We start from the raw sequence: 27,727 nt of genomic DNA, 5'->3' as shown, positions 1-27,727 counted from the left end.
TTAGCTCAGTCGGACTGGGACGAGCCCCAACAGCAATCAGGGCTCTGCGGGGTTGTGTGATTGGGGGCATAGCCCGGGAGTCCTTCCGAACCACTGCTGTTATTACCTTTCCCTGGGTGACTTCTGATGGATTCCTCTCTAGGTCGGGGTAGATGCCACACGATCCCAGGGCAAGGATCCGCGGGAAGCCGGGAGCGTCTGGGGCCGAGGAGGGCGCGGGGTGGGGCCCACCTCTTTCCGGGCGGCGGGCGGCGCCGCTTTAAGGCGACGGCGGCGCGAGCAGGTTTATGGTAATGAGCCGCCGCCGCCGCCGCCGCCGCCGCCGCTCTGCAGAGCTCGCTCGCCCGCCCGCCGCGGAGGCGAGGGAACGCGGGGCTGGGCCCGGGGCCGCGGCGACCGGCAGCGGCGAGGACGCCGGGCGCGGGCGGACGGTGCGGGAAGGGGCCCTCGGGAGCGGCCGGGCTGGGCTGGGGGTCGGGGCGCCGCAGGTCCGCGGGCGCAGGTGGGCGATCCCACGCGGGCGGAGGGGCCACGCTGGGGCTCGGGGCCGGGCGAGCGCGGCCGGCAGGCCCGGGAGGGCGCCTCGGGGCCCGCGGGCGCAGGTGGGGAGCGCCGGGGCGAGCAGGTGGAGGTGCGGGCGCGAGCCTGCGAGGGTCGGCCCGGGTGACGTGGGCGCGAGCTGGGCTCCGGGAGCCGTGGGAGCCGGGGACGCGGCGCAGGGCCCCGCCGAGCCGTCTCCAGACGCAGGCCCCGCGCGCGGGGCGCACAGGTGGTCCCCGCGGACCGGCGCCCCGGGGCGGCTGGAGCCGGAGGAGGAGCCGCGGCGGCTGTTGACCCGGGCTGGCCGGGGAGCAGGGAAGAGATGCGGAGCCGGGCCGCCAGCGTCCCCCTCCCCACGCCACTGCCGCCGTCGCCGCTGCCGCCGCCGCTGCTGCTGCTGCTGCTGCTGCTGCTGCCGCTGCCGCCACTACGGGGAGATCAAGTGGGGCCCTGTCGTTCCCTGGGGTCTGGGGGACGCGGCTCCTCGGGGGCCTGTGTCCCCGTGGGCTGGCTCTGCCCAGCCTCGGCCTCGAACCTTTGGCTTTACACGAGCCGCTGCAGGGATGCCGGCACGGAGCTGATTGGCCACCTGGTGCCCCATCACGATGGCCTGAGGGCCTGGTGTCCCGAATCTGGGGCCCACATCCCCCTCCCACCGGCCCCCGAAGGCTGCCCCTGGAGTTGTCGCCTCCTGGGCATCGGAGGCCACCTGTCCCCACAGGGCAAGCTGACCCTGCCCCAAGAGCACCCATGCCTAAAGGCCCCTCGGCTGCGATGCCAGTCTTGCAGGCTGACACAAGCCCCAGGGCTCAGGGCAGGGGAGGAGGAACCGGCAGAAGAGGCCCTGGGGGGGCGCAGGAAAAGGAACGTGAATACAGCCCCTCAGTTCCAGCCTCCCAGCTATCAGGCCACGGTGCCCGAGAACCAGCCAGCGGGCACCTCTGTTGCATCTTTACGGGCCATCGATCCAGATGAGGGCGAGGCGGGCCGGCTTGAGTACACCATGGACGCCCTCTTTGATAGCCGCTCCAACCATTTCTTCTCCTTGGACCCCATCACTGGCGTTGTGACTACAGCCGAGGAGCTGGATCGAGAGACCAAGAGCACCCATGTCTTCAGGGTCACCGCGCAGGATCATGGCATGCCCCGCCGGAGTGCACTGGCCACACTTACCATCTCGGTGACGGATACCAATGACCATGACCCTGTTTTTGAGCAGCAGGAGTACAAAGAGAGCCTCAGGGAGAACCTGGAGGTTGGCTATGAGGTCCTCACAGTCAGGGCCACAGATGGTGATGCCCCTCCCAACGCCAACATCCTGTACCGCCTGCTGGAGGGGTTTGGGGGCAACCCCTCGGAAGTATTTGAGATCGACCCTCGCTCTGGGGTGATCCGAACCCGTGGCCCTGTGGATCGGGAAGAGGTGGAGTCCTACAAGTTGATAGTGGAGGCGAGTGACCAGGGTCGAGATCCGGGTCCAAGAAGCGCCACAGCTGCTGTCTTTCTGTCGGTGGAGGATGACAATGACAATGCCCCCCAGTTTAGTGAGAAGCGTTACGTGGTCCAGGTGCGGGAGGATGTGACCCCAGGAGCCCCGGTACTCAGAGTCACAGCCTCGGATCGAGATAAGGGAAGCAACGCCCTGGTACACTACAGCATCATGAGTGGCAATGCCCGGGGACAGTTTTATCTGGATGCCCAGACTGGGGCTCTGGATGTGGTGAGCCCTCTTGATTATGAGACAACCAAGGAGTATACGCTACGGGTGCGGGCACAGGATGGCGGCCGGCCCCCTCTCTCCAATGTCTCTGGCCTGGTAACTGTGCAAGTCCTGGATATCAATGACAATGCCCCCATCTTTGTCAGCACCCCCTTCCAGGCCACTGTCTTAGAGAGCGTCCCCTTAGGCTACCTGGTCCTCCATGTCCAGGCCATCGATGCCGATGCTGGTGACAATGCCCGCCTGGAATACCGTCTGGCTGGAGTTGGGCATGACTTCCCTTTCACCATCAACAATGGCACAGGCTGGATCTCTGTGGCTGCTGAGCTTGACCGAGAGGAGGTTGATTTCTACAGCTTTGGTGTCGAAGCGCGAGACCATGGTGTTCCAGCCCTCAGCGCCTCAGCCAGCGTCAGTGTGACCATCCTGGATGTCAACGACAACAACCCAACCTTTACCCAACCGGAGTACACAGTGCGGCTCAATGAGGATGCAGCTGTGGGCACCAGTGTGGTGACAGTGTCGGCCGTGGACCGTGATGCCCACAATGTCATCACCTACCAGATCACCAGTGGCAACACCCGCAACCGCTTCTCCATCACCAGCCAGAGTGGTGGTGGCCTGGTGTCCCTCGCCTTGCCGCTGGACTACAAACTTGAGCGGCAGTATGTGCTGGCGGTTACTGCGTCCGATGGCACAAGACAGGACACAGCACAGATCGTGGTGAATGTCACCGATGCCAACACCCACCGTCCCGTCTTTCAGAGCTCCCACTATACGGTGAATGTGAATGAGGACCGGCCAGCGGGCACCACGGTGGTGCTCATCAGTGCGACGGACGAGGACACAGGTGAGAATGCCCGCATCACTTACTTCATGGAGGACAGCATCCCCCAGTTCCGCATCGATGCGGACACAGGGGCCGTCACCACTCAGGCGGAGCTGGACTATGAAGACCAAGTGTCTTACACCCTGGCCATCACTGCTCGGGACAATGGCATCCCCCAGAAGTCTGACACCACCTACTTGGAGATTCTGGTGAATGATGTAAATGACAATGCCCCTCAGTTCCTACGGGATTCCTACCAGGGGAGCATCTATGAAGATGTGCCCCCTTTTACCAGTGTCCTCCAGATCTCCGCCACTGATCGTGACTCTGGTCTCAATGGCCGGATCTTCTACACCTTCCAAGGAGGGGATGATGGAGATGGTGACTTTATTGTGGAGTCCACGTCAGGCATCGTACGAACCCTGAGGAGGCTGGATCGTGAGAACGTGGCCCAGTACGTGTTACGAGCGTATGCAGTGGACAAGGGCATGCCCCCAGCCCGCACACCCATGGAAGTGACAGTCACTGTTTTGGATGTGAATGACAATCCACCTGTCTTTGAGCAGGATGAGTTTGATGTGTTTGTAGAAGAAAACAGCCCTATTGGGTTGGCCGTGGCCCGGGTCACAGCCACCGACCCTGATGAAGGCACCAATGCTCAGATCATGTACCAGATCGTGGAGGGCAACATTCCTGAGGTCTTCCAGCTGGACATCTTCTCTGGGGAGCTCACTGCCCTGGTAGACTTAGACTACGAGGACCGGCCTGAATACGTGCTGGTCATCCAGGCCACATCAGCTCCCCTGGTAAGCAGGGCTACTGTCCATGTCCGGCTGCTGGACCGCAATGACAACCCACCAGTGCTGGGCAACTTTGAGATCCTTTTCAATAACTACGTCACCAACCGCTCGAGCAGCTTTCCCGGGGGCGCCATTGGCCGGGTGCCTGCCCATGACCCTGACATCTCAGACAGCCTGACTTACAGCTTTGAGCGAGGAAATGAACTCAGCCTGGTCCTACTCAATGCCTCCACAGGAGAGCTAAGGTTGAGCCGGGCACTGGATAACAACCGACCACTGGAGGCCATCATGAGTGTGTTGGTGTCAGGTAAGGAGGGGCCCAGGTGAGGCTGGGGTGGGAGTGGTCTTCGGGGAGCCACTGGAGGTAGAAAACTGTCTACGGAGGTACTAAGGGCAGTGGCTGCCCAAAGGGAGTAAACCAGCCTGGGAAGAAGCCCCAGGAATCCTGGCCAGCCTGGTCCAGGCCCCGTCTGCCGCCCCAGGCTGGGCTGGCTGCTTTGGTTGGCTGCCCCCTGCCTACCAGCCTGTGACGTGTTGGGGGAAGTGTTGTGAGGCTGCCCTGGCTATGGCTGCCAAGAATTGTGGGGGAAAAAAAAAGGCGCGTGGAGGCCTGGGAGGCCAGGAGAGCTGGGGGAGGGGCAGAGGGTACCATGGCGGGATAAGGGGAAGCAAGCTGGCCCCTCGCCTCCCTGCCCACCAACAGGACAGTCCTGTGATCTCATCCAGCCTCTGGCAGGGCTGAGGGCTGCAGGGGGCACAGGGTTCAGGGGTCAGGACCCTGCAGTCCTCTTCTGGCCCTTTCTGGCTCCCAGCTGAGCTGCAGAATGGGCCGACATGGACTCTGTCTGGGCATTCTTTTCCCTCCAGGCAGAAAGAGCCGGGCCTGGCTTCCCCTTCAGAGCTCCTGCAGGAAATCAGGCCAGAGCGCATTGTCTCTGTCCAAACAGACCCCACTGTCAAGAGTCCTTAGTTAGTTGGGGGTCTGACTTGGGGGGAAGGGCTGCAGTGAAGTCAGGGCATGCTGGGGTCCTCTGTCCACTCCCCCCCCCCCGCCTAGTTTCTCCATGGGCTCTTTTTAGGTGGCAGGCTGTCCCTGCTGTCTGTGACCATCTCTGGTTCAAGATGGAGCATGGTTACCAACATGAGCCAGGAGACAGCCGAGCTTTCAGTGCAGACCACTTCAAGAACCCTGATCCGGTGGGGGACAGATTTCCAGGGGCGTGGGAGCTTGGCCAGGACTCAGGCTGGGCATTCCTGCTGCTTGGCCATGCGCTCAGCCTGCACACTTCCCAGACACAACTAGGGGAGGAGAGCCAGACCTGCGGGTGACAGTGTTCTATCTTTCCTATCAGTTTTTTTTGGGGGGGTGGGGAGAAGCAAAGAGGGGACCAGACCCAGGTTACTGAGCACCTACCCTGAATCTGGGGATCCTGGGAACCTCTTGGGGGGTTCACTGTTAGCTACTCTCCCCTTCAAATACTCAGCCCCCCCCTGCCCCGCCCCCATGCTTGCTAATAGATGCTTTGCTGGACCAAGCCCCAGGGAGACGCCAAGACCAAGGAGAACAGCCCAGGATGTCTTGGCCTCCTCTCCAGGAGGAGGAGGTTGGGGGGTGCATTCTCATCTGTGCCTGGCCCTAAAGGCAGAGGCCTTTAGGAAGGAAGCCTCTGTCTCCTGCCCTCCATCCCTAGCCTGCTCTAGGTGAACGTGGCTAGACACTGGAGATTCAGGGCACAGAATAGCACCATTCAGCCTTCTGTCCCCCTGCCAGGGCAGAGGCCGGACTGCAATCCCCTAGATTAGAGGGGAAGTCCTGGGTGGCACCCAGGGCAGCTGGGGCTGGCCTTCCAGTCCTAGCTTCCCTCCCCCTCAGCCCTGACCCTCAGAGGCAGTCACCAAGGCAACCCCAAAGTTCAGGAGGCTGGGAACTGACGCCCACCGCCTCTTTGTTTTCCTTCTCAGGCTCTTTGTCTCTTCCTTCTTTCCCACCCTGCCCATGCTGGCCCTTTAGCACTGCCTCTCTCCGCTGCCTTCTCCCGCAGCTCCTGTGAGTCTCTCCTCTCTCACTCTCTCCATTGCGGGCCCTTTCCCTGGGCCTTTGTCTTCCCCTGTTCCATCTTGGTGTTTAGGCCTCAGTGACTCTCTTCTCCCTGGCGGCTGCAGCTGCACCAGCCCAGGTTGGCTGGTTTCTCTGCAGCCCAAACTTTGCCTTTCTGCTCCCTTTCTCTGCCAGGATGGACACCAGTGCCTGCCTATGGCCTGCCTGCTCAGTTTCCCAGACCAGCAGAGCCTGGGGGGAGGGGAGGGGAAAGGTGGCACCACCTCAGTTCCTACCCTGCCTATGAATCTGAGGGGTGACCGAGGTCAAAGCAGGAACGAGGGACTGGAGGAAGGATAGAGCAGTAGGTTGGCTGTTGCGGTGGGGACAATAGCAGAAGGGGCAGGTGGCCGCAGATGGTGGGCCAGATGGGAAGCAACAGAGACACACTGGACGAGGGGCACAGACGGGGCCTGGAATGGTGAGGGGAGACACAAGGAGGAGTTGGTTTTTTTTTTCCCAGGGCTGAGGGGCAGTGAGGCTTTTCTTGCTTATTGCTCTTGACTGCCCCTTCCCTAAGAATTGAGAGCACTGTGTGTGGAGTTTTTGGGTTACTTCTTGCCTAGAAGGAATATCCTGTCCAGAAATCTCTGGGCAGGTGCATCAGAGCCCTGCGCCAGCTGTAGAGCAAGTGAGAGGAGGCAGGAAGATAGTAGATGGACAAGCTTCCTAGTGCAGCAAGCTCAAGAAGGCATGGAGGACTATGGGCTGGTGTCTTGAGAGATCAGATAGGAAGGAGCAGCCTAGGCAGGAGCTTCTAGACCAGAGTGGGAGGAGCAGAAGTGATCAGTGACAGCAGGTTTGCTGGCAAGAGCAGGTGGCTCACAGCTATGAGACTGGAGGACAGATTGCATGGGCTTGGAATATAACTGAGATGAGTGTCTGGCTTCAGCCTGCCCCAGCTTAAGCAAGCTGCCCAGGAAGCTTGACCATCCACCATCCACCTCCAGTAGGTGTGACACTGCCACAGAATCTATTCCCATATTCCTCTCTTGTTTCCACCCCGCCCCAGCAACTGGCCCCTGCCCATTCCTGCTTGGGTGCCATGTGCTCTATCCAACTGGGGCCTCTCCTGCTATGCTTTTAAGTCTACTATACTCTGCATAGATTCTCATTAACTTCTTAGTGTTCACTGCACACCTACTATGTGTAAGGCATAGTCCTAGATAAATATATGATTATCTCCCACAGTCTTCCCAAGCCATTTTCCCTTCCCCTGTGGCCCCAGCTTTCACTTTTGAGGGAAACCAAATCCATTCCCATGTGTAAGCACATTCAGGTGTGCATGGTATTTCTGAGCGTCAGATGTGTGGGCGGCATGAGACATCAGCAAATGCGTTAGTACTTAGTTGTTTATAAGTGAGTGTGTCGCCCGAAGGTATGGCAGGTAGGCACTTGGGTGCAGTGCGGTGAGCCAAGTGGGTGATGAGTACCCAGAGGGTGTAGAGCCAGAGGAGACACCAGCCCAATGGGGTTCTGGGGTCTCCTGGTGGAAGCCGCCCAGACTCTCCCATCTCTTAACTGGATCCACCACCCCCATGTACCTTGACTTTAGTATGGAACAAGTGGGTGGTTCAGGTGGATTTCCTGGGGTGGGGTCCCCACAGCAGCAACCCAGAATTGGGCGGGGAAGAATGCTTTGTGTGGGGTGTTGCCATGGAGATAGCAGGCCTATGCCCAGGCAGTCATGGGTGTGAGTGGGAGGGGCTCCTGATGGCCTGCTGACCCAGCTCACTCCCACTCTGCTGCAGCGAGCTGCACCAGGGTCTGGGTTATGAGAGCACTGCGCTGTAAAGCGCGACAGGACCATGAGGGATTTTTTTGTGGGTCTTTCATAGTGCTCTGGACCTTGGGGAAAAGTAAGCAAATGGAGCTCCTGTTCCAGATTCTGGTATAAGGGGGCAGGACCCATGGCTGGGGCAGGGACCCATCACAGACCCCCCCATGCTTTACAACCGTAATCCTAGCTTCTCAGGAGGCAGTAATCCTAACTACTGAGGATCGCAGTTCAAAGCCAGCCCAAGGCAGGAAAGACTGTGAGTCTCTTATCTCTAATGAAGCATCCAAAAGCCTAAAAGTGGAGCCAGGGCTCAAGTGATAAGGCACTAGCCTTGCGCAAAAGAGCTCGGGGGCAGTGCCCAGGCACTGAGTTTGAGCCCCTGTGTGTCACGCCTCAGAACGGGGAAACTGGGGGGGGGGGAAGGTATGCAGAAACACGGTCCAACAGGACTGCCCCTGCAAGGGGTGCTGCCCTCCAGTGACCTGAGTCACTGGGCCTCCTTTTATGCCAGGCTTTTCGTGGGCGCCACGCAGGTGCAGGGGGAGGGGGCGAGGGAGAGACAGCATTTGCGACCCACTGGCTCCTGCTCCGGAGTCCCCGCCCAGGGCCCCCGCCTGCCCAGGCCGGGCGCTCACGCGCATCCCCTCGCATCCCTTCTCCGCAGATGGCGTGCACAGCGTGACGGCGCAGTGCGCGCTGCGCGTCACCATCATCACGGACGAGATGCTCACGCACAGCATCACGCTGCGCCTGGAGGACATGTCACCCGAGCGCTTCCTGTCCCCGCTGCTGGGGCTCTTCATCCAGGCCGTGGCGGCCACGCTGGCCACGCCCCCGGACCACGTGGTGGTCTTCAACGTGCAGCGGGACACGGACGCGCCCGGGGGCCACATCCTCAACGTGAGCCTGTCGGTGGGCCAGCCCCCGGGGCCCGGCGGCGGGCCGCCCTTCCTGCCGTCCGAGGACCTGCAGGAGCGCCTGTACCTCAACCGCAGCCTGCTCACTGCCATCTCGGCGCAGCGCGTGCTGCCCTTCGACGACAACATCTGCCTGCGCGAGCCGTGCGAGAACTACATGCGCTGCGTGTCGGTGCTGCGCTTCGACTCCTCGGCGCCCTTCATCGCCTCCTCCTCCGTGCTCTTCCGGCCCATCCACCCCGTCGGCGGGCTGCGCTGCCGCTGCCCGCCCGGCTTCACGGGCGACTACTGCGAGACCGAGGTGGACCTGTGCTACTCGCGGCCCTGCGGGCCCCACGGGCGCTGCCGCAGCCGCGAGGGCGGCTACACCTGCCTCTGCCGCGACGGCTACACGGGTGAGCGCGGGCGCGGGGGACCCGGGACCTGCGGCCGCGGGGAGGGTGCAGGGGGGCGGAGGAGGGGGGCAAATGGTGATGGCCGCCTCACTCCTTCCTAGAGCATAGATAGACTTCCGCTCCCCAGCGAGCATTCATACATTCTCCCTGCACTTCGATGCCTGCCTACCAAGGAAGGAGTGGGGGTGTGAGGGGCCTTCCCCTCACGGTGTGCATGCACCCCTACCCACCCACATGCACACACACATGCGCGCGCGCACACACACACACACACACACACACACACAGAGGCATCCCAATAGTCAGCCCTGCTCCTGATTTGTATTTCATTTTTGCCAATAGTAGCTGTGTTCACACATGGACAAAACTGCTTAACCTCTCTGGGCCTCCATAACTTTCACACAGAAATAATGAATCTACTTAGATCAAACGTTGGTGGTCGCCTGGTGCCCATAGGTTCACGCCTGTAATCCTAGCTACTCAAGAGGTTGAGATCTGAGGATCATGGTTCAAAAATCAGCCTGGAAAATTCAAGACTCTTCTCTCCAACTAACCAGCACATTGCCAGAAGTAGAGGTGTGGCTCAAGTGATAGAGTGTCTATCTTGAGGGAAAAAGCCAAGCAAGCCCGCAAAGCTCTGAGTTCAAGCCCCAGTACCAGCTTTAAAAAAAAATAAGTTCGTTGTAGGGATTCTTTTAATTAAGTTGACCTATGGAAAAAGCTGGGTCTTGAGGATATACTTTTTTTTTTTTGTCGGTCGTGGGGCTTGAACTCTGGGCCTGGGTGCTGTCCCTCAGCTCTTCAGCTCAAGGCGAGCACTCTGCCACTTGAGCTACAGCGCCACTTTCGGTTTTCTGGTTGTTTATTGGAGATAAGAGTCTCACGGTCTCTCCTGCCCTGGCTGGCTTTGAACAGCGATCCTCAGATCTCAGCCTCCTGAGTAGCTAGGATTACAGTCGTGAGCCATCAGCACCCGGCTTTGAGGATATACTTTTTATCCTGAGGATATACTTTTATTTGAGGAGGTGACTGAGGTTACGTCTAGATCTGGTCTCCCCCACAGCCAAGTGAGCTACCTTCCCAGGACTCCACACATTTTCCCCTCAAGCATGGAGGAGCTGGGGGCAACCGCAGGGTATGGAGATGGTGGTGTTCCAGAAGGACACTGCACCCTAGGCAGAGTGGTTCTATTTCTACCTCCCTCCTACACGTCCCACCCCTGGCTCTCCCAAAGATGCTTACTGCCTCCACTCTGCACTCTGACCCTCCCCGCAGGCTCTCGCTGCTCCTTGGGCCACACCCTGCTCTCCTTCCTTGCCAGGCTTCCTCCTGTCCTCCAAGCCCACTGGCTCTGCCAGCAGCGTGGGCAGCCCCACCACCTTCCCTGCCGCATCTTCTTGCCCAGAACTTGCTAGACTGACTTCCCTGCTACTGCTGGGGGAGGGGGAAGGGAAAATGCTTGGGGGAGGGGAGGGGAGTCTTTGTCCAGGAGGATGGGGAGAGGGGGTTTAAAGAGTAGGCGAACAACAGTTTCCATGGAAACAAGAGCCAGTCACTAGGCACAAGAGCTGAGAGCCTATCTCTAGAATCTGGGAATGAGGAGGGAAAGGGGTGGATTTTCTCATCTGATGCTGCTGGAATTTTTAGCTCCCTTGAGTCCTGATCTGTCCCATGTTCAGATTCCTATTCTCTCAGCATTGCCCAGGGGCACAGGAGTCTTCAGTCTGGACCTAAGGGTTCTGGATAGAAGTTCCTTGTTTTATTATTGGAGAAGTCCTGGCTTTCCTCCTCACTGACCCCATCCCATAACTCAGACAAATCCAAATGGATCTGAGGTACCATCCCCAGGGAAGGAAAATGATCTTGGTGCCTGACAAAAAGTAGCAGAAGCTGCAGAGAGGGAGGATCAGGGGCTGGTACAGTCCTCATAACACTCTTTCCATTTATTCCTGGCAGGGTTTGGGGCCTTGGGACCAGCCAGGCCTGTATCCACATAGCACCCCCTTGGGGGGGGAGGGCTGGGAAGGAGAGAGGCCTGGGAGCTTTGAGGGACTTGTGGGGGGCTGGCTGCAGTGAGAATGGCCTGGCAGGCCAACCAGAGTACCCTGGAAGGGTTGGCGTGTTCCAGGTTTTGCCAGGAAGTGGAGATGCCTGAGAGAGTCGGGGAGTATTTCACAAGAAGCCATGGGAGATGTTACTGGGGGTTCATTGGTCAGATTTTCATCACTGTGAAATATATCTAAGAAACAATTTGCAGGAGCCATTAATTTTGGCTCAAGGTTTCAGAGGTTTCAGTCCATGGTCAGCCCCATAGGTGTGGGCCTGCAGCGATGGGAGTTGTAGAGCAAAGCTGCTTACTTCTTAGTGGCCAGGAAGCAGAGAGACAGGAAGGGGACATAAGAAAGCCTTCAAAGACACACCCCTGTTGTCCTACTTCCTCCCAATAGGCACTGCCTCCTAAGGTTTCCAGCATCTCCCCAAATAGCATCACCAACTAAAGACCAAGTATTCAGTAGATGGGATGGTGGGGGGGCTTGGTACTCACCTTGCCTTTCCTCTTACCCAGGTGAGCACTGCGAGGTGAGTGCCCGCTCAGGCCGTTGCAGTCCTGGTGTTTGCAAGAACGGGGGCACCTGTGTCAACCTGCTGGTGGGTGGCTTCAAGTGCGACTGTCCCTCTGGGGACTTCGAGAAGCCCTACTGCCAGGTGACCACACGCAGCTTCCCCGCCCGCTCCTTCATCACCTTCCGCGGCCTGCGCCAGCGCTTCCACTTCACACTGGCCCTCTCGTGAGTGTCTGGCCACCGGGATGTGGGGCATGATGGAATCTGGGATGCCTCCTGTTTTGGGCTTAGGCAGCAGCAGTGCCAGACAGGTTATTGGCAGAAGTGGGCTCGTGTTGCCTGTGTACTGCTAGTAGACCATCTTCTTCTCCAGGGTCTGCCTGTCCCCCCTCCCACCGCCATCATCTTGGATAGGGAGCCAGGGTGTGAGGCTTCTAGTTTGATCCCATCTTCCATGTTCTAGCCCCATGAATTGAAGTCTTGACCGAGGTGTCTGCTCCTGGGGAGGGGGTGGGAGCCTGGGTAGGACTGAGTGTTGGTTAAGTGAATGGGCTGCTGGCATCCATGGGGTAACCACATCGCCTGCCCCCACTCCTGCCCAGGTTTGCCACAAAGGAGCGCAATGGGCTGCTGTTATATAATGGGCGTTTCAATGAGAAGCATGACTTTGTGGCCCTCGAGGTGATCCAGGAGCAGGTCCAGCTCACCTTCTCTGCAGGTGACACCCATTGCCTCATATCCTCGCCTATCTCCCAATTCCCATGTCTCCCAGACCCTCATCCGCATGCTCTCCTGGCCAAATACGGGCCTAGCTCTAGCCATAGCCCTGGACACTGCCCAGCCCTCTTCCTGTGTCCCAGCTCACCTTGTTCTTTGCAGGGGAATCAACCACCACTGTGTCCCCATTCGTTCCTGGAGGGGTCAGTGATGGCCAGTGGCACACGGTGCAGCTGAAATACTATAACAAGGTGGGTGTGTGTGGGGGGGCTTGGCTCACATGCTTGCTTCAACCTGAGCGCCATTGAGCACGTTAAGGAGGTCTCATCAGGGCACCTTGGCTGGGAGGGTCTGGGAGGGCAGGGCACCACTTTGCTGGGGCATTCCCATCCCACCAGGTGGTGCTCATGTGATGTGAGCGTACACAGAGGTGCCATAGAGCTCCATGTGTCTGCCATGTGTGTGAACTGACTGGGACCCTTGCCTACCACTTCTCTTTGCCCCTCTCTGTTCACAGCCGCTACTAGGCCAGACAGGGCTCCCGCAGGGCCCCTCTGAGCAGAAGGTGGCCGTGGTGACTGTGGATGGCTGTGACACAGGAGTAGCTCTGCGTTTTGGAGCTGCGCTTGGCAACTACTCCTGTGCTGCCCAGGGCACCCAGGGCGGCAGCAAGAAGTGAGCAGGGGAGAGGTCTGGGGGGGGGGGGAGTCAGGGGAGGCAAGTTGAAGAGATGAGGATTTAGAGAGTTCCAAAGTGGAAACCAAGCTGGATGGGGGCTCCCCTTGCTCCTGCTCAATCCTGCTGCGCCCCTCAAGGCAGTGGTCGGCATCCGGGAATGATAGCAGGGGACTGTGGGCTGTGTGGTGGGGTGGGGAGTGTTGAGAACTCCTTCCTTCCCCTGGTGCTGCTCTGCCAGGCCTCTTGCCCCCCTGCCAGGCCCTTCCTTCCCCAGGCCTGGTGGCAGGACATGGGCAGAGAGGACTCAGAGGCCCGAGCCCACCCTCATTTCACCACCTGTGCTTTCCTAGGTCTCTGGATCTCACTGGGCCCCTGCTACTGGGTGGGGTACCTGACCTGCCCGAGAGCTTTCCTGTCCGAATGAGGCACTTTGTGGGCTGCATGAGGAACTTACAGGTGGACAGCCGGCACGTAGACATGGCCGACTTCATTGCCAACAATGGCACCATCCCTGGTATGGGGGGGCTGAAGGAAGGGGTAGGCTGGGAGCCAGGGTGGAGGAGGGGCTACACCTGGAGTGGGGATCGTAGCCTATGTGGGTCTTCTCAAGGGCTTTGCCGGCTGTCGCCATAGATTTTCTCAATGGAGCCCTAGCCTGGGGCCATCCCCCTTCTCTCTCCATTTCAGGTTGTCCCACCAAGAAGAACGTATGTGACAGCAACACTTGCCACAACGGGGGTACCTGCGTGAACCAGTGGGACACGTTCAGCTGCGAGTGCCCACTGGGCTTTGGGGGCAAGAGCTGTGCCCAGGGTAGGAGGGGGGACCGTCAGAGGCCAGGGCCTGGGTGCTGTCAGAAGTCTGGGAACACTGGCAGGGTCGGGGCAGGCACCGGGCAGGGCTCCACGAGCACGGCTGTGGGTGGAAAAGCGTGTTTGGGCAGGGCCTGAGCGGGTAGGAGGGAGACAAAGGGCTCAGTGAGAGGCAGGCCTGGGCACAACGCGGGCGGGACCCAGGCAGGTAAATGCTCTGGAGGGCGGGGGTGGTGAGGGATGTGGGTCTGCCTCTCGTGGAGCCACCCCAGAGCGTCATACCCCACCCCTGCACCCCACTGCTCCACCCTTCAGACTGTCCCTCCATCTGCCTCCCCAGAAATGGCCAATCCCCAGCGCTTCCTGGGCAGCAGCCTGGTGGCCTGGCATGGCCTCTCACTGCCAATCTCTCAGCCCTGGCACCTCAGCCTCATGTTCCGCACACGCCAGGCAGACGGCGTCCTGCTGCAAGCTGTCACCAGGGGGCGCAGCACCATCACCCTACAGGTGATATGCAGGGTGTGGCGGGGCATTGCCCTTGCCTGGCTAGGGCTGCAGTGGCCTCGAGGGGACTGGACAGAGCTACCGGGCAGGATCTTTTCTTGGGGAGCGGAAGTTGGCTGGAGCAGTTTAGTGGGTCAATGTTGCCATCTATTGGGCCTGCAGGGTACAGGCCCAGTGTTGCTCTAGTCTCATCTAGAGGCCAGGTGGGCTTGGTGGTCCAGAAAAAAGGGCTAGGAGAGAGGTTAATCAAGGCTGTCTGCTGACTTGGCTTTCTTTCCTCCTGTGCCAGCTCCGGGAGGGCCACGTGGTGCTGAGTGTGGAGGGCACAGGGCTCCAGGCCTCCTCTCTGCGTCTGGAGCCAGGCCGAGCCAACGATGGTGACTGGCATCATGCGCAGCTGGCCTTAGGAGCCAGTGGGGGCCCTGGCCATGCCATCCTATCCTTTGACTATGGGCAACAGAAGGCAGAGGGTAACCTGGGCCCCAGGCTGCATGGGCTGCACCTGAGCAACATTACTGTGGGGGGAGTGCCAGGGCCAGCCAGCGGTGTGGCCCGTGGCTTCCGGGGCTGTTTGCAGGTGAGCTTTCCCTTCTATACTCCCACTCCCTATCCCTCTCCCCCCCACACCCCACTACCCAGAGCCCTGCTCCACCAAGGGCCAACACTGCCCCTGTCCCCCCCAGGGTGTACATATAAGTGAGGCACCTGAGGGTGTTAGCAGTCTGGACTCAAGCCGTGGGGAGAGCATCAATGTGGAGCCAGGATGTAGCTTGCCAGATCCCTGTGATTCAAACCCGTGTCCTGCTAACAGCTACTGCAGCAATGACTGGGACAGCTATTCCTGCAGCTGTGACCCAGGTATGCTAGGGAACCCTGAAAATGGGCAGGTGTCAAGGTTCCAAGGGTCTCACTCTGACTCTTGTGCACCTGGGGTCCAGTCCCCTCACCCCTCTGAGCCCTCATCTCATACTCTGAAAAGCCAACACTACCTGGCTGAGTGAGAGGAAGCGGTCGAGGGTAGTTGGATGGAAGACATTGCTGGAGAAGTGGGGAGTGAGCCTCTCTGGTCCTTCTTTCCCAGGTTACTATGGTGACAACTGCACTAATGTATGTGACCTGAATCCATGTGAACACCAGTCCGTGTGTACCCGCAAGCCCAGCGCTCCCCATGGCTACACCTGCGAGTGTCCCCCAAATTACCTCGGACCATACTGCGAGACCAGGTACGTGGGCCAGGGGCTTGTGGTGGCAGGCAGCAGCCACTGCCTATTCCTTCTGGGTCAGAGGGCCTGGCTGAGCTGCAGCTGGGGTCAGAAAGGCCACATCTGGCTGCACCAGGTGAGAGCAGCAGAGGGAGTTCACCGCTGCCCGGGCCTCTTTGCAGGATTGACCAGCCCTGCCCCCGCGGCTGGTGGGGGCACCCCACGTGTGGCCCATGCAACTGTGATGTTAGCAAAGGCTTTGACCCAGACTGCAACAAGACAAGCGGCGAGTGCCACTGCAAGGTGACGGCCCCCACAAAGTCCCACAGTGGCCACCTGGGTCTCTTCTCTATGCTCCTGGACCCTGGAGGGAGGGCGATGGAGATGGGGATTCCCGCAGAGACCCTGAGACCTGTTGCCTGTGTGCTGGTGGGCAGGGAAATTGGCTCTTCGTCCTTGTGTTGGGTGCAGTGGAGCCCAGGACAGGACTAGTATTTACCCAGTGAGCCCTGGGCTGGCTCTACAGGAACTTTGCAGCCTGTTCTGGTTGCTTGGCATCTCACCAATGGCTTCCACTGGAAATCATTGCCAGTTGTTAACTTTTGTGAGCATCCATGCCAAGGGGACCTGAGCTCAGGCAGCCTCTCTCCAGACAGCCTGTAGCTGACAGGATCTAGGAGTATCCAGGAAAGATGCCTGAGCCAATGACTCCCTTCCTTCTCCCTGCTCCTAGGAGAACCACTATCGGCCCCCTGGAAGTCCCACCTGCCTCCTGTGTGACTGCTACCCCACAGGCTCTTTGTCCCGAGTCTGTGACTCTGAGGACGGCCAGTGTCCATGCAAGCCTGGTGTCATCGGGCGCCAGTGTGATCGCTGTGACAACCCTTTTGCTGAGGTCACCACCAATGGATGTGAAGGTGAGGCTCTTGGAGTGGGCACTCCAAGCTCCAGGGAGCTCTGGAGCCAGGCTAGCAACAAGTGTGGGGAGGCTGAGGGAAGGTTGGGGCACCCATACAGAGCTGTTCCTTGGTGAGCTCGTGTTCTTTTTTTTTTTTTTTTTGGGTCGGTCGTAGGGCTTAAACTCCGGGCCTGAACGCTGCCCCTGAGCTTTTCAGCTCAAGGCTAGTGCTCTACCACTTGAGCCACAGCACCACTTCTGGTTTCCTGGTGGTTTACTGGCGATAAGAGTCTCACAGACTTTCCTGCCCGGGGTTGGCTTTGAACCGCGATCCTCAGATCTCAGCCTCCTAAGTAGCTAGGATGACAGGCATGGGCCACTGGCGCCCGGCAATCCCATGTTCTTTCTTCCCTACAGTGAATTATGACAGCTGCCCACGGGCCATTGAGGCTGGGATCTGGTGGCCTCGCACACGCTTTGGGCTTCCTGCTGCTGCCCCTTGCCCCAAAGGCTCATTTGGTAGGTATAAGAGGCCCAGGAGGTGCTATTGAGAACTTGGCCTCTACCCACTCATTGGAATGGGGTCAGGAGATCCTCAGCTGCAGATCCCAGGACCCTGCCCTCCAGGTCCTATCTCCCAAGATAGCCAGAGTCCTCACAACTTAAGACTATTTTTAAATTTAATTTAATTGTGTGTGTGTGTGTGTGCATGACAATACTGGGGTATTCTTACTTAGTTCTTTTGCTCAAGGCTAGTTAATGCTCTACCACTGTAGCCACATCCCCATTTCCAGCTTTTTGCTGGCTAATTAGATATAAGAGTCTCTCAGATTTATCTGCTTGGGCTGGCTTTGAACCTTGATCCTCAGATCTCCCCCTCCTGAGTATCTAGGATTACAAGCATGAGCCACTAGTGCCTGTGCCATCCAAACTCTGGACAGAAATGCTGACATGCCTGTATTGTGCTGGGAGCAGGCTGGGTGATAGAGATTCAAAGTTGAATCACACAGAGTTCCTAACACTGGAATTATGCCAACATGAAAGGCAGGCAGTCTTGGGGAGCAGAAGATGGAACTGGTAGAGAGTGACAGAGAACATGAGGTGTTTGCTGGGGAGGGACAGGGACGTCTGGGCACTCTAAGAAGGTCTCTACCCTCCTGCCCCCAAAGTCTTTGCCAGGACTGATTGGTGGAGATTTCTGGCTCTAGAGTCCTCTATGACTCTATAGACTTCTACATTTTTGACCCTAGAGTTCTCTCTTAGCACCCAACAGAACTTCCCAACCAGGTCTCCAGGGCTTCCTGTGTCTCTGAGGCCAGCCCTCTTGGCTTCTTCCCCCCAGGGACTGCTGTGCGGCACTGTGATGAGCACAGGGGGTGGCTCCCCCCAAACCTCTTCAATTGCACATCGGTTACCTTCTCAGAGCTGAAGGGCTTCGTAAGTCCACTTACTTCTTCATCTCCATCTCCTTCCTCTCCTTTTCCTCATGCTTCCAGCTTTTCTTTTGGCAGGGGGATGGGGTGGGGTTGGGGGGAGGGGGAGAGCTGGTACTGGGGCTTGAACATGGGCCTGGGCTCTGTCTGTTGGCTTTTTTTGCTCTAGACTGATGCTCTACCACTAGAACAACAGTTCCACTTTTGGCTTTTTGGTGGTTAAATGGAGCTAAGAATCTTAGAAGCTGGGCACTGGTGGCTCACACCTGTAATCCTAGCTACTCAGGAGGCTGAGAGCTGAGGATCGCCATTCAAAGCCAGCTGGAGCAGCAAAGTCAGTGAGACTCTTATCTCCAATAAACCACCAGAAAACCAGAAGTGGTGCTGTGGCTCAAGTGATAGAGCACTAGCCGTGAGCTGAAGAGCTCAGGGACAGCTCCCCAGCCTAGAGTTCAAGCCCCATGATCGACACAATAAATAAATAAAGCAAGCAATCAAGCCAGAAGTGGTGCTGTGGCTCAAGTGGTAGAACGCTAGCCTTGAGCACAAAGAGGCTGAAGGACAGCACCTAAGCCCGGAGTTCAAGCCCCAGGACTGACAAAACAAAACAAAACAAAAACCTTATAGCCTCTCAGCTCCCAGCCTCTTGAGTAGCTAGGATTACAGGAGTGAGCCACTGGTGCCCAGCTTCATACCCCCATCTTTGAGAAAGGGGATTCTGGAATCCCAGTCCCTGTTTCTTTTGGGGGGAGGCAGCCCTTTTCTCTTCCCTTCCTGAGGCATTCCAGAATTCCAGTTCTCACCCTCCGTCACTGCCCCCTGGCCTTCTGTCCCTCCCGTGCAGGCCGAGCGGCTGCAGCGCAATGAGTCTGGCCTAGATTCAGGACGCTCCCAGAGGCTGGCCCTGCTCCTGCGCAACGCCACCCAGCACACGGCTGGCTACTTCGGCAGCGACGTGAAGGTGGCCTACCAGCTGGCCACACGGCTGCTGGCTCACGAGAGCGCCCAGCGGGGCTTCGGGCTGTCTGCCACGCAGGATGTCCACTTCACTGAGGTGGGACTTGCAGTGGGCCAGGATGGCTGGTTGGGTGGGGGTGATGGTGAGTGTGACTGCTCTTGGCAGTCTTTGGGAAAGAGGAGGGACACTCCCCAGGCACAAGGCTCCCATGAGGCCCTGTCTAGTGGTAATTCAGCACACGGGGGTCTCAGAACCTCTTCAAGCCCGCATCATATCTAAGTGGTATAGAAAGGACTGTTTGTCCTGAGGTGCAGGCTGGCCCGGGGACTTGGCTGCTGTATCAGGGCTGATTCCTCTGGGAATCAACAGGGCACACAGAGGGTGGGGCATGGGAAACACAGCTTGGAGCTCTTATTTAGATCAAGAGGAGGAAGGATTAGGAGTAGAGCATCCTTGATGGGTAGGCAGGGGGGGTGGTGTGGGGGGCTTCCCAGGGGGAGGGGCTGAGAGTCAGGGCTGGTGGGGAGCAAGGCTGAGCCCAGCACAGGCTGGGGACTCGGTGTAGGCTATGAATGGCGAGTGTGGGCTGTGAGCACATGCCACTTGTGACCATGCCCACCCCCCAGAATCTGCTGCGGGTGGGCAGTGCCCTCCTGGACGCAGCCAACAGACGGCACTGGGAGCTGATCCAGCAGACGGAGGGCGGCACGGCCTGGCTGCTCCAGCACTACGAGGCCTACGCCAGCGCCCTGGCCCAGAATATGCGCTACACCTACCTCAGCCCTTTCACCATCGTCACGCCCAACATTGGTGAGGCTGCTGCCTGGGCCGGGAAGGGCGAGTGGTGGGAGCTACTCTAGGGGTGGCCTCCCTTGGGGGCTGACCTGGGGCCACGCCGGGTCCTAGTCATCTCTGTAGTGCGTCTGGACAAGGGGAACTTCGCCGGGGCCAAGTTGCCACGTTACGAGGCGTTGCGTGGGGAGCGGCCGCCGGACCTCGAAACAACAGTCATTCTGCCCGAGTCTGTCTTCAGAGGTCAGTGGGGGCATGGGCTGGTCAAGGGCTGGCCCTGGGGGGCATCCATGCAGGCCTACAAGGGACAGGGCCCGGCTGAGTGTGGCAATGTCCCTCTTCCAGAGATCCCCCCCGTGCTCAGGCCTGCTGGTGCTGGGGAGGCCCAGGAGCAGGAGGAGCTGGCGCGGAGGCAGCGGCGGCACCCAGAGCTGAGCCATGGGGAGGCTGTGGCCAGCGTCATCATCTACCGCACCCTGGCTGGGCTGCTGCCCCACAACTATGACCCAGACAAGCGCAGCCTCAGGTGAGCAGCTGGGGACAGGGCAGGTGGAGATTGAGGTCAGGCAGGTGAACGCTAGGTATGGAGGGACCAGGAGTAGGGCATTTCCCAGTGATGAGGGTGTCTCCTGGTTACCTGGTTGTCATGGCGACTATGCCCCTACCTGCCTCCCATCAGAGTCCCTAAGCGCCCGGTCATCAACACACCTGTGGTGAGCATCAGCGTTCACGATGACGAGGAGCTACTGCCACGCGCCCTGGACAAGCCAGTCACTGTGCAGTTCCGGCTGCTCGAGACAGAGGAGCGAACCAAGCCCATCTGTGTTTTCTGGAACCATTCGATCCTGTGAGAGCCTGTGCTGCCCACCCCCAGCCTCTGCCCCCACCACTCCCCCCCACACCCCAGCAGCCCATCCTCCTGCCCTCCCTCCCGTCCTTCCGCAGGGTCAGCGGCACAGGTGGCTGGTCAGCCCGAGGCTGCGAAGTAGTCTTTCGAAATGAGAGCCACGTCAGCTGCCAGTGTAACCACATGACAAGTTTTGCCGTGCTCATGGATGTGTCCCGTCGGGAGGTGGGGCCCGTGGAGGGGCGGCAGGGGCGGCTGGGAGCTGTGGGCGGGTGTCTAGACACTAGGCTGGCTCTTTAGACACTGCCCTTCCTCATCCTCCTGACGCCCACTCTGCAGAATGGGGAGATCTTGCCACTGAAGACATTGACATACGTAGCCCTTGGGGTCACCTTGGCCGCCCTGCTGCTCACCTTCCTCTTCCTCACGCTCCTTCGTGCCCTGCGCTCCAACCAACATGGCATCCGCCGCAACCTCACAGCTGCCCTGGGTCTAGCCCAGCTGGTCTTCCTCCTGGGGATCAACCAGGCTGACCTCCCTGTAAGATGCCCTCCTCTCCTACAGATTTGCTCAACTTGCTGCCCCTACTCCTTGATAACCCCCACTCCCCCCTACTCCAACCCAGGCCCCATCCCTGCCCTGACAGTAGCGAATCTGATCAAGAGCCCAGGCTAGTGCGTGGGCCACAATGCCCTCTTCTCCAGCACCCCACTGAGTGTCTAGCGCTCCTTCTGACCCAGGCTTCTGAAACTTGCCCCTGCCTGACCTGAGCTGAGCCCCTGCATTGGCTGTGTCCTGGTCACTGATGAGTGGCCTTGCCCTCAGTTTGCCTGCACAGTCATTGCTATCCTGCTGCACTTCCTGTACCTCTGCACCTTCTCCTGGGCTCTTCTGGAAGCCTTGCATCTGTACCGGGCGCTCACAGAGGTGCGAGATGTCAACGCCGGTCCCATGCGCTTCTACTACATGCTGGGCTGGGGTGTGCCGGCCTTCATCACAGGTACTTCACCACTTTCCTGGCCCAGAGGTTTTACATCCGGGGGCCTACATCTTCCACCATGCTACTCATGGCCCACAGGCTGAGACTAACATCCTTCTGTACCAGGACAAGTTATTCACAGGTGTCCTGATTTAACCCAGGCCCCGATCCCCCGTGTAGGAGTTGGGTCCTCTTCTGGGAGAAGGGAATGGGTAGATGGACATCAGATCCTTCCACATGCTCCAGGTCTGTCCTGTGAGTCCAGGGTTCTGCATTCTGTGCTCTGAGCACCCTCCTCTGCTGCTGTCTGCACACTCCAGGTCTGGCTGTGGGCTTAGATCCTGAAGGCTATGGGAATCCTGACTTCTGCTGGCTTTCAATCTATGATACGCTTATTTGGAGTTTTGCTGGCCCAGTGGCCTTCGCTGTTTCGGTAAGTACTGAGAGTGAGCCAAGGTGAGTTGGTTGAGTCTCTCTCTGGATCCCCTTTAGAGGTGTGTGTGTGTGTGTGTGTGTGTGTGTGTGTGTGTGGCTTGAACTCAGGGCCTGGAATTCATCCCTGAGCTTTTTTGCTCAAGGCTTGCACTCTACCACTTGAGCCACAGCTCCACTTCCAGCTTAATTGGTGCTTAATTGGAGATAAGAGTCTCACAGACTTTCCTGCCCAGGCTGGCTTCGAATCATGATCCTCAGACCTCAGCCTCCTGAGTCGCTGGGATTACAGGTCTGAGGCACTGGCAACCGGCTGGATCTGCTTTAGGAAGCGTGGAAGCTGCTGGGCCCCAGAGGGAAGGACTGGAGCTGTCAGTCCCCGCTGGTCCTCTCATGCTTCTCTCCACTGCCCAGATGAGTGTCTTCCTGTACATCCTGGCGGCCCGGGCCTCCTGTGCTGCTCAGCGGCAGGGCTTCGAGAAGAAAGGCCCTGTGTGAGTATGGGGGTGCCTGGGGCACAGGGAAGGCATCTGTGTATTGTGTTGGGGGGGGCTCATGGTGGTCTCACACACTGCCCTGCCCCCCCACCCCACCCCCAGCTCGGGCCTGCGTCCCTCCTTTGCTGTTCTTCTGCTGCTGAGTGCTGCATGGCTGCTGGCACTGCTGTCTGTCAACAGTGACACCCTCCTCTTCCACTACCTCTTTGCTGCCTGCAATTGTGTCCAGGTACCTGGCCTGGCCTTCCTGAGGGAGGGGAGCTTGGCTGAGGAGTGACTGAATATGCCCAGACTCTTGCTGCCTCTCCTGCCAGGGCCCATTCATCTTCCTCTCCTACGTGGTGCTTAGCAAGGAGGTCCGGAAAGCACTCAAGTTTGCCTGTAGCCGCAAGCCCAGCCCTGACCCAGCTCTCACCACCAAGTCCACCCTGACCTCGGTGAGGACACCCTGGGCCGAGCCTCTTTATTCTCTATACTTGTCGGCTTCCTTTCTTTCCCCTATCCAATTCCTGGAAGGAGGAGGAGGGGTGAGATGTTAGGTGTGGTCGTGGGAGGAGATACTGTGATAGCGAGGTAGGATTCTGCTTGGGGGAAAATGGGGTCATGGACAAAGGCAAGTAACAAATGTCCTGTGCCTGAGAATCATTCATGAAGTTTCCACATTTCCTGCCTCCCAGAATACTTTCAGGAGACAATTCCTGGTGCCAGCATTAAAACAAAAACAAAAACACAAAAAACAAAAGCCCTCTTCCTCGGCAAATCCAGGGTACTTGGGAGGTGCAGAGGTGAACAGCTCCTGCAGAGCTGGAGCCAATACCAGGCCCAAAGATGTGGGGCCTGTCCCTTTAAGACATGGGCATACAGCGGGTAGGACTTAGAGCAAGCTCCCTGTGCCTTTCCACTTCCTAGCCTGGGCCCACCTTTCTCTCCCTTATTTGTCAACCTGTCTGTCCTCTGCCTAGTCCTATAACTGCCCCAGCCCTTATGCAGACGGGCGGCTGTACCAGCCCTATGGAGACTCAGCTGGCTCACTGCACAGTGCCAGCCGCTCATGCAAGAGCCAGCCCAGCTACATCCCCTTCCTGCTGAGGTGAGCCCTGGAGACGGGAGGGAAGGGAGGACCAGGCATGCTGGACCTGGGCCAGCCAGATGCTAGGACATAATGTGGCCAAGACAGGTAGCAGCTTGAGGTAGAAGCTGTAAAAGACACAAAGCAGCCAGGCGCTGATGGCTTACATCTGTAATCCTAGCTACTCAGGAGGCTGAGATCTGAGAATCACAGTTCGAAGCCAGCCTGGGGAGGAAAGTTCCTGAGACTCTTCTCTCCAGTTAACCACCAAAACACCAGAAGTGGAACTGTGGTAGAGTGCTAGCCTTGAGCACAAAAGCTCAGGGACAGTACCCAAGCCCTGAGTTCAAGTCCTTATATTGGCACGCGCGCGTGAGCGCACATACACACACACACACACACACACACACACACGACAGAAAGCGGGAACTAGAATCCAAGGGGAGAGAAAAATAAGGGGATAGAAGGTAAGAGGCCACACTGACCCCTCTAGCACAATCTTACTCTCTTAGGGAGGAGTCTACACTGAACCCTGGCCAAGGGCCCCCTGGCCTGGGAGACCCAGGTGGCCTGTTCCTGGAAGGTCAAGACCAACAGCATGGTGAGGATGGAAGGCCCTGGCCATCTAGCTGGGCAGGGGCCTGGCTTTTGCTGTGGGTGTGCCGAGGTAGGTGGGCCAACTATGATCCTCCCCTGACCTCCCAGATCCCGACACGGATTCTGACAGTGACCTGTCCCTGGAAGATGACCAGAGTGGCTCCTATGCCTCTACCCACTCATCAGACAGTGAGGAGGAGGAAGAAGAGGAGGAGGAGGCCACTTTCCCTGGAGAGCAGGGCTGGGACAGCCTGATCGGTCCTGGAGCCGAGAGACTGGCCCTGCACAGTACCCCCAAGGGTGGGCTGACACCAGGGCTCTGGCCTTATGGGGGGAAGTGGAAGCCCTAGAGAGGCCTGGACTTCCCGGGGAGCAGGACTCGGGTAGGCGGTTGATTTAGCCGCCTCCCCTCTCTGGGGCTCATCTACTTCCTTTCTCCTCCCCCCCCCCCCCCCCCCCCCCCCGTCTCCCCTCTGCCAGATGGAGGCCCAGGGCCTGGGAAGGTCCCCTGGCCAGGAGACTTTGGATTCACAGCAAAGGAGAGTGCTGGCAGCGGGACCCTTGAGGAACGGCCACGGGAGAATGGAGATGCCCTGTCTCGGGAAGGGACCTTGGGCCCCCTGCCGGGCCCTTCTGCCCAGCCACACAAAGGTGAGTGGAGCTCCTCCAGCTATCCCCACTGCCCTGCTAGGGACCACTGCAGACCTATAGGATGCCCCCCCCACCACTGGGGCCTTATGGTATCCACCCTCCCGGCCCCCCAGGAATCCTCAAGAAGAAATGTCTGCCCACCATCAGCGAGAAGAGCAGCCTCCTGCGGCTACCTCTGGAGCAGGGCACAGGCTCTTCTCGGGGCTCCTCAGCCAGTGAGGGCAGCCGGATGGGGCCCCCTCCCCGCCCACCACCTAGGCAGAGTCTCCAGGAGCAGCTGAATGGGGTCATGCCCATCGCCATGAGCATCAAGGCAGGCACCGTGGACGAGGACTCATCAGGCTCCGAGTGAGTGGGGCTGGTTGGGTGGCCAAGGTGACACTTGCAGCCATCCTGGCTGGGACAGAGCGGCCCCTGGGCCTCCCCCCAAGGTGGCTGTGGTTGGCAGTTGGAGTTCAGATGGGTTGAGCATGGTCCATGTCCCTCACGTGTCCAGAAACTAGGGTGCCCTGTGGGGCTTCCTGTGGTGGGCTCAGCCCAGGGTGGTCCGAGGGGGGGCAGGGAGCTGGGACTGCTTTTCTGTTTCCTTCTCTGTGAAAGCTGCTCGCTGTCTTCCTCTGCTCCAGCTAACCTTCTGTCTGCCTTTTCTGCCACTCTCCTTTCCTGCCTCTCCAGATTTCTCTTCTTTAACTTCCTGCATTAACCCTGGGCCGGTGGTTCCTTCGTCCCGAGGCTCCCCTCCCTTCCCCAGCAGCGCTCATGCCCCACTCCTGTCTTGTGCTTTATCCTGCCCCCCTGCTCCCCGCCGCCTGCCCGCCTGCCCGCAGCAGCGACGAAACGTCCATCTGAGGAGCCTGGGCCTTGCGCCGGTCTAAGGCCATCTAGTGCCAAGCCCCTCCCCTCCACCCCACTCACTGCACTTTGGACCCCTGGGGCCAACATCTCCAAGACCAAGTTTTTCAGAAAAGAGGAAAAAAAAAAAAAAGGAAAATTTAAAAGGATCTCCACTCTTCATGACTTCAGGGATTAATTTTTTTTATACGCTGGAAACTGACTCCCCTTTCCCTTCCCAAAGAGGATAGGACCTCCCCGGAAGCTTCCCAGCCTCTCCTCAGTTTCCCATCTGCTGTGCCTCTGGGAGGAGAGGGAATCTTAGGGGGCCTGTCCCCCCACATTTGCCATCACCAAAAGGAAAGGACAAAGCCACATGCACCTGGGGCGTCAGACCCTGCGGGCTGCACCGGGCAGGCCTCAGCTGTGGAGGGGGCGGGGCAAAGGGCGCCCCTCACCCGGCCCCCGCCACCCTCCCAGGAACGGAAAAGCCCTGTCCAGCCAGGAGGCAGAAGGACTCAGTGCCCCTGGACCCCCAAATGCTGCATGAACTGTTTTAAGGGGAGCCTGCACCCCTAGGCAGGGGATGGCCACCCTAGCCCCTCTCCTTTTCCTGGGACTCCAGCCATGTGCTGCAGCCCAGGTGTTTGCTCAGTTTGCTGACCCCAAAGTGCTTCATTTCTTCTGCCTGCCCCCTGCTCTGGGGGAAGGCCAGTCATGTGTTAAGTTGCGCTTCTTTGCTGTGCGGGGTGGGACCAGGAGGGGAGAGAGGAGGCGCAGAGCTGGATCAGTTGCCCTGAAGGGCCTCAAGCACACGTTTCAAGTCTGGGTTCTGGTGTCCCCTCCCCCACGCCTCTATATCAGACGAATGCCACTTTGTCTGACCTGCTGTGGCCTCTGAGACATGTTCTATTTTTAACCCCTTCCTGGAATTGGCTCTCTTCTTCCAAGGACCAGGTCCTGATCCACATTGCCCCTTCCCCACTCTAGCCCAGCCCCCTGTGAAGAGAGAGTTAATATATATATATATCTTTATTTATTTGCTTTACGTGTTGGGATGGGTTTGTGTCCAGTCCCAGGGGCTCAGATGTGGCCATGGCAGGTGGGGTGTGGATCCAGCAGCCCTTCCCCTCGCAACTCTTCTCCTCCCCCTCAGTTTTGCCAACCATCCTTCATTGGCCTCACCTTCCAAGCATGTATTCCAGACTTGTGAACTTTCCTTCCAGAGCACATGGCCAGAAAAGAGGCTTATGGGCAGGAAAAAAAAAAGTATTCCTGTTCCTCTTGGAAGGTTGGCCTCTGGTGTTTCTGCCATGGATTCTCACCCTGCCCTGTCCCCTCAGCAATTCCTTTAAAGGGTTAAAAATTTAACTGGTTTTTACTACTGATGACTTGACTTAAAAAATGCAAAGATGCTGGATGCTAACTTGATACTAACCATCAGATTGTACAGTTTGATTGTAACTGTAAATAAGGTAGAGTTTTGTTGTTTTTTTCCATCCCCATACTACTGAATAAATAGTTCTGTGCAGGTAGTGTGTGTCTGCATGGTGCCCTGTCCTGGGAGAGGCCCAGATTTTGGAAAGCAAAACACAAGCAGGGCCTGGAAGATCCCATTAGGAGATGGTAGGAACTCAGATACCAGCTGGCTGACAGGCGGCTTCCTATGGCCCTCCCCAGCAATGCTCCCAACAAAGCTCCATCTGCACAGCACCCAGTCCTGGCATTCCCAAGGAACAGTTGAGGAGTGGCAGCATGTCTGCACCAGAACAGGGGGGACTGGGTGGTTAGAGAGGCTGCATAGACCAGGCAGAGTTTGTTTTTTGGGGCAGATCAGTAGATTAGGGGAGCTGGTTAAGTGACCAGTGGGAATTTAAGGGTACCCAGTGGCTAGGTACTTTCAAACACCCACAGTGTGGACCATTCTCATTTTTTTTCCATTGGAAAATGAAGCAGCTGCTCAAACTAGTATTAAGTGTTCTGAAACATTACTGCTGGTCCCATGTTGTGTTTGTCAAAGGTTCATTGAACAAACTAGAAAAGGAGTTAACACAGGGCAGTGTAAGGTAGTAATGGTGAACACACAGCCTAGAACCAGACTGAGGGACTTAATCTCTGTGTCTTAGTTTTTCTTCCTACAAAACGACAATGCTAACAGCATTGCCTAATTGAGCTTTGGAGGATTAA

General features: G+C 58.2%; 1 protein-coding gene across 2 annotated transcripts; it reads left to right on the top strand.

The window, feature by feature from the left end:
* The first annotated feature begins 808 nt into the window (after positions 1 to 808).
* Positions 809 to 27,072, top strand: Celsr2 (cadherin, EGF LAG seven-pass G-type receptor 2). Of its 2 annotated transcripts, none has more exons than XM_013031910.1 (34): positions 809 to 4,196; positions 8,432 to 9,079; positions 11,646 to 11,868; positions 12,246 to 12,361; positions 12,523 to 12,611; positions 12,878 to 13,035; positions 13,389 to 13,552; positions 13,726 to 13,851; positions 14,191 to 14,357; positions 14,644 to 14,931; positions 15,038 to 15,212; positions 15,436 to 15,577; positions 15,739 to 15,859; positions 16,290 to 16,473; positions 16,872 to 16,973; positions 17,797 to 17,891; positions 18,732 to 18,941; positions 19,472 to 19,655; positions 19,752 to 19,880; positions 19,983 to 20,163; positions 20,317 to 20,484; positions 20,583 to 20,709; positions 20,824 to 21,024; positions 21,310 to 21,484; positions 21,784 to 21,896; positions 22,310 to 22,389; positions 22,495 to 22,621; positions 22,707 to 22,829; positions 23,355 to 23,482; positions 23,974 to 24,062; positions 24,167 to 24,358; positions 24,539 to 24,709; positions 24,823 to 25,057; positions 25,385 to 27,072. In XM_013031910.1, the coding sequence occupies exons 1-34, from the start codon at positions 863 to 865 to the stop codon at positions 25,410 to 25,412; spliced, it is 8,793 nt and encodes a 2,930-aa protein (XP_012887364.1). In that variant the 5' UTR covers positions 809 to 862; the 3' UTR covers positions 25,413 to 27,072. The 2 variants fall into 2 exon arrangements, with proteins under 2 accessions (XP_012887364.1, XP_012887365.1); XM_013031911.1 differs by having other exon boundaries at positions 863 to 4,196; positions 25,537 to 27,072.
* The last annotated feature ends 655 nt before the right edge of the window (positions 27,073 to 27,727 follow it).

The sequence above is a fragment of the Dipodomys ordii genome, unplaced genomic scaffold, assembly GCF_000151885.1.
Source record: "Dipodomys ordii isolate 6190 unplaced genomic scaffold, Dord_2.0 Scaffold146, whole genome shotgun sequence".
Lineage (NCBI taxonomy): Eukaryota > Metazoa > Chordata > Mammalia > Rodentia > Heteromyidae > Dipodomys > Dipodomys ordii.
This window is presented reverse-complemented; position numbering and strand designations above follow the sequence as displayed.

What these genes read in the sequence shown, in the direction of transcription:
- Celsr2 (XM_013031910.1), top strand. Translation starts at nt 863, where the DNA reads ATGCGGAGCCGGGCCGCCAGCGTCCCCCTCCCCACGCCACTGCCGCCG. An exon ending in TGGATGTGTCCCGTCGGGAG is followed by an intron (nt 20,710 to 20,823) that starts GTGGGGCCCGTG and finishes CCCACTCTGCAG; the next exon opens with AATGGGGAGATCTTGCCACT. An exon ending in TTCGAGAAGAAAGGCCCTGT is followed by an intron (nt 22,390 to 22,494) that starts GTGAGTATGGGG and finishes CCCCACCCCCAG; the next exon opens with CTCGGGCCTGCGTCCCTCCT.